The 7,973-nt window shown below is 37.8% G+C and overlaps 1 protein-coding gene across 1 annotated transcript in view; it reads left to right on the forward strand.

The window, feature by feature from the left end:
* PON2 (paraoxonase 2) overlaps positions 1–6,595 on the forward strand; it is a 28,285-nt gene extending 21,690 nt beyond the window's left edge. Inside the window, exons 6-9 of the mRNA XM_040472614.1 lie at positions 1,429–1,629; positions 4,216–4,297; positions 5,039–5,167; positions 5,805–6,595. Of these exons, the coding sequence (XP_040328548.1) occupies positions 1,429–1,629; positions 4,216–4,297; positions 5,039–5,167; positions 5,805–5,963 (571 nt within the window). The 3' untranslated portion in view covers positions 5,964–6,595. The remainder of the gene's footprint in view (positions 1–1,428; positions 1,630–4,215; positions 4,298–5,038; positions 5,168–5,804) is intronic.
* Positions 6,596–7,973: the final 1,378 nt, after the last annotated feature.

The raw sequence follows: 7,973 nt of genomic DNA on the forward strand, positions 1-7,973 counted from the left end.
ATATTCCCCACAATGGTCCTTCTCAGCCTTGAGAAGAGGTAAAATACATGTATATATACGCATACATAAATATGTGCGTGTGTAGCTTCCTTGTAGAGCAGGGAAAGTCATTGGCACTCATAATAATCAGTGCTCTGTGAGGATTCCCTTGAGAAATGATAAAACACTGGATTACAGGGGAGATGCTCTTCAGGGCCATCTTGGGAGTAGAAGACAAACCTCACTGTTTTTCCTGCTGTCACCTTCCATTTCAGATGACTCATCGTCCAAATACTAATAGTTGTCCTGCTAAGGAGGAGTGGCCTGGTTTAAATGAAGTCTGTGTGCTTTGTATGGGACTGATACAATGTGCTTTCACAGGGGTAGTGCTAGCTGTGGGCTAATGGCTCCACAGAACTGGAGGGGTACAGACTGGGAGTGCATCGCTCCTACTTCCTGAAGATACAGCCAGTTGATAATGTGGCCAAAAGAGAATCATGTGTATCATCCCAGCTCAGCGTGCCTTAGCCTACTGCTTCTTTTAAGTCTGAACTTGATGCATATTTTTAATTTCTCCATCCCTGTCTAGGACTTAGGCATGGAACTTCCAATCATTCTTCCAAAAATGCACCTCATGATACGTAGGAGCATAAATACTGTCCAGGCAGCCTCTGTATCACGGTACTCTTTCAGAAAGAGGGGACTCACCTTCCCTGTAGCTCTGTTTCCCATTTAACAAAGAAGAAAGAGGCTCTTTCAGAAATTTTTGCATAGGGTAATTGGAATTTAAATTTAATAACACCCTTGCCTAACTAGTTTTAAAAATGTAATTGTTTTTCACGTATAAATCTCTCACCTGAAGCATTTTACTATGGCAGTTTCATCATCCGCCTCTCTGCAAGTGTTTATCGAGTGCTCACTAGTCTCGGCAGGTCAGCTTTGTGAGTCAGGTAGAAATTGAACAATCGGCCTTTACTTTGACTAATCACTAGGCAGAGCAATACAGGAAAATCTAGCAACTGAGTAAATGGAAGCTAGGTAAATGTTATTGATGGCCTAACCAGCTCACCAGCCAATGAGGTTCTACCCAGCTCTGTACCATAGACAGCCGTGTCCTTTCATACTGTTGTTAAACCCTACATTTCTTGCTGTCAAAAAACATACCCTGTTGGCACCAAGTTCTCTTTTCTTTTATAATAGTCCTGCCATAATTGCTAAATGACCTGTCTTCAGATTACCTGTTATCATACAAAACTGTTCTCTGAAAAAATGATATTATAGTAGATTGCATGTGACTACAGCCATTTGATTTTAGCTGAGCTTTTCCTGGGAAGGCTCGTACCAAAAAGTTTGAAGCACATATTGTGTACACCTTCTAGAGACTTAATCTTTAGTATGGAGACCAACTGTCTTGTTATTTTCTCTCACACATTATTTTTTCTCTTTCAGTGTGAATGATATCATAGCTGTTGGACCGGCACATTTCTATGCCACCAATGACCACTATTTCTCTGATCCTTTCTTAAAGTATTTGGAAACATACTTGAACTTACACTGGGCAAATGTCGTTTACTACAGTCCAGATGAAGTTAAAGTGGTAGCAGAAGGGTTTGATGCAGCAAATGGGATCAATATTTCACCTGATAAAAAGTATGATTCTTTATTAGAGTATCTTCATTTCTCCTTAGTCGTGGTGCTGGGCCAAATTCTTCACTTTGCTTTTGTTTTTTCCCTAGTGTAAAAAAGCTTTCTTGATATTATTTCGGTGTATGGTATATGTATGTATATTATATACATATGTGTGTGTGTGTGTGTGTGTGTGTGTGTGTGTATTATGTGTTTACATACAATATCTAAATTTTGGTATATATCATTGTAGAACTTAATTTTTTAAATGCAAATTTTTATGGAGTGGGACCATATTTACATAAACATATTAAAGTATGAGGTATGTGTTTCCTTTAAATAAATATGTCTTTGTTTTATTGGCTGTATATTATTCCATTATAGGCATGATCCTAAACTGATTAAACCAATTATCTGTTAATGGATATGCAGGAGGCTTTTTCTCTGTTGTTTTTTTTTTTAAATAAAAAGTACTTTGTATTTCTCATTTACCACTGAAGCTTCTCTAGCTATTTTTTAAGTATTTATTTTATAGTTTATTTATTCATTTTGAGAGAGAGAATAAGCATGAGTGGGCGGGGCGGGCAGAGAGAGGGAGAGAGAGAGAGAATCCCAAGCAGGCTGCACTTTGTCAGCATTCCTCCAGATATTTTTAAGGAACAGCCCCCTAAGTGAGCATTACAGCAAGATCCACCTTCAGGTTTGGGGATGATACAGAGAGACCTGGGTTCAAATGCCAGCTGGGCACTGGCTAAATGTAGTGCTATGAACCCTTCCTCTTTCCACATTTGTACAAGTGTTTCTATAGAACAAACCCCTCAGAATAGAACCACTTACTCAAGGAGTGATCCCTTTAAATGTTACCTTGTATAGATTTTGCCAAATCGCCCCCCCTCCACCGAGTTATCTCACTGTTTCTATGTGTCTAACCATCACATACAGAAAGGATAGTAAGTTTTATTAACTTTCCCATTTACTCCCTGAGCACACTGAACAATTTACTACAAATATAACAGGAAAGAAATTTGGCATTCCTTGGCAACTAAAATGTCATTTTTCATGACACAATTTCTGCTTTTGATTACAGAAAATGAATGTGGAATCTTTGTAACTCTCCTGTGAAATCTGTTGTTCTCCCCAACTCTTATCTTTCCATTATGAGAATCAGACTTTCCAGCACCCAAGCTACAAACAATACTAATAAAAGAGGATTCAGCTCTAACTCCTTCTCTTTCACCTTCCTATCCGCTGGGGCTTCTGCCCTCATTCGAGTCCCCTTTTCTTTCCCTCTGACACCTGCCTGGTTTAGGTTCTCAGCCTCTCTGGCTAGCGTATTAGACTTCCTTCCAACTTGTTTTCAGTCTACTTCCATTTTTTGCATTGTTGTTAGTTTTGTTGTTCTGTATTCCGTTAGCCTTTGAGGCCCTCCAAGACAGGGGGTTCTGTGTGCTTCCTCTTTGACTTCTCCTGCTGAGCACTGCCAGGTGCAGATCAAATGCACAGTACTTGTTGAATGGAACTGACCATTTGTTATTATGCCACTTTGTTATTCTAAAAATTCAGAGGGACCCAATTGCTTATCAAATCAAGGCAAGCTAAAGGGTTAGACTTTCTTTAATAGGCGAGCTTCAACTTCGCTTTTCAACTGTTTTCATACTTTCCCTGCTTTAGACAAAGAACTCATTATTTTGCAAATATGCCTCTCTGCTTCTTGCCCCTGTGCCTTTGCTCACATGTTTTCTGCCTAGAAGGTGCTTTGTCCTCATTTCCTCAAATCCGGTCTCTCCTTCCATATCCACTGCAGATGCGTTTCCTTTGTGAAGCCTCCTATGTTCTCAGGAGTTAGATATTTCTTCAGTCTCTAGACCTGAAATATTTTTCACGGTACCGATCATGTTGTATTATTTGTTTAATGTGTACAAACCAGTCTGATCATCCCCACATGCTATGAACTTTTTAGGAAGAGTCTGCCTCTTCTTTATGTCTGTCACAATACTGAGTTCATGGCTTTACACAAGATAATTGCTCAATAGAACAGTTGCCATGGAACAGTCAATTCAACGAGTAAAATTACCGTAAAGGAGTCCATTAATTCACCGTCCTTAGATGTAGACGGATTGTTCTGAATAGATACTTATCTCTCACTCTTAAAATTCTCAATATGCTAATAAATATTTTATCAAATGTGAATGACTATTAATAAATAATAAAGTGTGTCCTGCTTTGTATATTTCTACATGAAAATGACACCTAGAAATATCAAATTATATTGTGGGATGTAAAAACTTTTTTCTGGAAGTCAAACATTTGTTTTGTTGTCCTTTCGGCAGCAAATATCACAGATTTTATATTCAAGATAATGTCCTGTATTATTTTCCCCCTTACAAACCTTTCGAAAAATAATTTAAGCAATTCCGGGATTTTTTGTAGCAACAATGAATTGATTTTGAAAGAGTACTTTTTAAATAAAAATTGACCTTTATCAAGTAGTCCCTGAGGGCCCATCATTGATTAACTTCTTGGCAGGTTATTAAGACTTATTCTTCCATACTGTGTTAACGAAGCTTTATACTGGCACAGAACTCTAACTAGTGTGTCCTTTCTGTGAAGGTACATCTACGTTGCTGATATACTGGCTCATGAAATTCATGTTTTGGAAAAACACCCTAATATGAACTTAACTCAATTGAAGGTAAAATACTTATTTTACATATAATAAGTAGACCTTAATCTATTACACTTTGTAATTACATAGTTATACTATATTGCCACAATGCTTCACTTAGAAGAGACTATGATGCCAGTGTTGCCATTCTGGGTTTTTAAATATTTCCTGCCTAAACCAGGCAAGTCTCCTGTCCCCAGCAATCACAAGGACTGAGTGATTACACGCAGCAGAGGGTTGGGAGTGATATTTGCATCAGATTTAGAGCCCATTCCGTGCAGTACTGGTAGTACCCAATGAATTCCAATAAGAATTTTCACAATTGAAAAGACTAATAGACGGATTCCACAATGAAGATTTATGCACATTGTCAGCTCTTTCAATAATAAATGAAGGTAGAAATTGGGTTCCACACCATTATTATTTTCTTCCTGCTTGACAACACATATTTTAGATTGATTAAGAATTTCCTATTTTGCTTTGAATGAGTTCCTAGAGCTAACTGATCATTGTGCATCTTTTAAGGGAAAAGGAGTCCATTTTTTAGAGAGATGGATTATCGCCCTAACTTTCTTAATTTCAGGGAAGATGAAAAGTGACTCTAAGCCAGTTTATTAAATTTATTTTAGGCAATATTGGTGCTAAAAGGGTGGAAGCAGGGAGCTGTGTATAATTTTCCCACGTGTAAAGAGGCGAGAAAGGTTAGCCCTAAATTATTTAATCAAGTTTCTCATGTCATTTAGATATTGACGTTTTTTCATTTGGAAGGTACTCAAGTTGGATACACTAGTGGATAATTTATCTATTGATCCTTCCTCGGGGGACATCTTCGTAGGCTGTCATCCTAATGGCCAGAAGCTCTTCGTTTATGACCCAAATAATCCTCCGTCGTCAGAGGTTTTTCATATTTTTTAAACCTTAATTTTTCAACTTTAATGACTCAAGTCCTTTTGAACTAATAATACAGTAAATTGTCACAGGGATGGTTTGTTTAGCCCTTTTAAACCAATAATTCAATAAACTTATGCAGTGATTTTCTAAGTGCTGTAAGCCAATAATTGGCAGAATTTCACTTATTCAAATACTTTCAGAAAGATAATCTTTTGATGTACTAAATTACGGTGGAAACTGGTCAAAAGGCATTTTCTATAAAGACATGTGCCCTCCTTGTGTGGTATACTGGCAATTTCAAATACCTAGCTTATTGTCAGCTCACCCCATGACATGACTTCTGTTCCTGCTAAAGTAGTGCGAAAGTACTCACATTGGTGTGGAAATATTTCCATTAATGCTCAATTACTATAATAACAGTAAATCCTGTGTTGGCATGCGCAACTAAATGGTTTAAGAAAGTACTTTCTTTGAAGGTTTAAAAAAAAGTACTTTCACTTAAACATTAAAAAGATTGGTAACTGCTATTTTCAACAGCATGTCCTCTTAATCATTGTGTCATTGTGGAAGACAGGGATTATTGGTGATTGAGTGACATGGGTGTATGGTGGTTCTGTATTAATCTTTTGTATCCCCTGAATAGGTTCTCCGCATCCAGAATATTCTATCTGAGAAGCCTACCGTGACTACTGTTTATGCCAACAACGGATCTGTTCTCCAGGGAAGTTCCGTGGCCTCAGTATATGATAGAAAGTTGCTCATAGGCACTTTATACCACAGAGCCCTGTACTGCGAACTCTAAATTGTGCTTTTGGGATACAAGTGTGCTAACTTCTTTTAACAATTAAGTTTCTATGAATTGCTAATTCTGTGGGGATTTAACCATGAAAAGCGGACCCAGAAATGTATGACACGTATAGTTAATTTTATTTTAGCAAGGAAAGCCCCCTTCAGTTCTAATAGCACTTTTAAAATAAAAGGAAAAGGGACAGTGTTCAAAACTGCTGAGTAAAGGAGAGAGAACACAGCTGCTTCCAGTCAACTGGATACACTGAACAAAATAAGCCTCATCTCTCTGCCTGTCCACTGAAAACAGGGTAGACTGCATTTCCTTAAAATGTGAGTGACCTCAGCTCCAACAGTGTGACCACTGTGACTGTTCAGAACTACTGACAGATAACATTAGGATGTTTTCTACTTACATCTTTGTATACTATTAACAAGTTGGGAGTTAGATTAAAGGCTAACTGAAATCCAAGTTTTGCCTGTTGTTTAATTCTCAAGGCATGTCTGCAGGAGGAGAATGGGAAAGTGGCCGCTTCCTTATGGGGTTTCCTTGGGATCAGCAGGCATGGCAACGTTAATTTCTTTCATTGAAAGCTGAATGTAAATGAGCTCCTTCTTTGAATAAAATGGAACAAAGAATTAACTAAATATTGCAGCTGGAATTCTCAGTGAGTATGGAGTATTTCATCAGCTCTCTTCTTTAATGGGAGCACACATGCCTACAAAGGAGAGATGAGAGGTTGGAGCTGGCAGGTCATGGCACCTCCCCATTTGAACACCACTGTGAACTTCACTGGGAGAGATGAAGTCAGCCATCCAGGGCCAGCCACACGGTCAATCCTAGAAATGCTAGGGACAGGACCGAGGGTGTCTGCCTCCCAGAGGAGAGTTCTTTCCACTCAGTAAATGTCCGGTTAAAATCATCTTAAGCCCTGGAGAGAGACTTGCATGTGTTTCTACCCACTGTACCCTACCAAGGCACTTTGCCTCTCATACTTTTTTCCCATTGTCAGCATCATTGTCATCAAACTATTTGGCAGTTACTTAAATTTGGCAGACAATGCACCAACAATTGTATGTGCATTATCTCATTGAGTCCTGATTACAGTCCTGAGGGAGTAGGTATTGTTATTACATAACTATTAACATTTCACAGGTGTTCAAGGTCATACACCTAGTGAGGGGTGGCTCCCCATCTATTTCTGATGCCAGAGGCTGTACTACAGGAAGAAATAGAAATGTTACCCACTACAGGAAGCTACTGCCATGGAACTAATGGGGATCTCCTTATTTACTCATTTACCTATTGTACAGTTTCTTCTGTTTTTTTTTTTTTTTTTTTTTTTTTTTTAGGTATCAATTTGAGTTATACTTCTTAATGAATCTTTTAATGACTTTTATTTTTTTTTAAGTTTATTTATTTATTTTGAGAGAGCAAGAGAGCAAGCACAAACTGGGGAGGGGCAGAGAGAAGGAGAGACAGAATCCCAAGCAGGCTCTGGGCCATCAGTGCAGAGCCCGAGGTAGGGCTCGAACTCACAAACTGTGAGATCATGATTCAAGCTGATATCAAGAGTCAGATGCTTAACCAACTGAGTCACCCAGGTGCCCCTTAATGACTTAAATGTAAACTGCAGAACTATTCTTAACCTTGGCCTCTGTCTACTTGACCTGTGTTTTTATTTACATTTTAAAGTAGTCTCTTACTCACGTGTATTGGAACTAATTCATGCTAAAATAATGATTGTTTTCATTATCCATAAGAAAAAAAATAAGTCAACAGATGAATAAAGCAAGATTAAATATTGTTCACTAGAGATCCAAAACCAAGAAGCATGTGTTTTGGGTGATAACAGTGACTATCTAAAAATATACATTCATGAAAAGTAGAATAGTGTAGGCATAAAATATACTTGTTTTCTGTTGTATTTGTTAGAAATCTTATTTGGACAAAAGTAAATATAATTGAATAAGCTCATGTATTATTTATCTTAGAAATACAAAGAGAATTTTTAAAATAAATTCC

Source organism: Herpailurus yagouaroundi, unplaced genomic scaffold, assembly GCF_014898765.1.
Source record: "Herpailurus yagouaroundi ecotype Mexico unplaced genomic scaffold, PumYag 100, whole genome shotgun sequence".
In the NCBI taxonomy this organism is placed as follows: domain Eukaryota; kingdom Metazoa; phylum Chordata; class Mammalia; order Carnivora; family Felidae; genus Herpailurus; species Herpailurus yagouaroundi.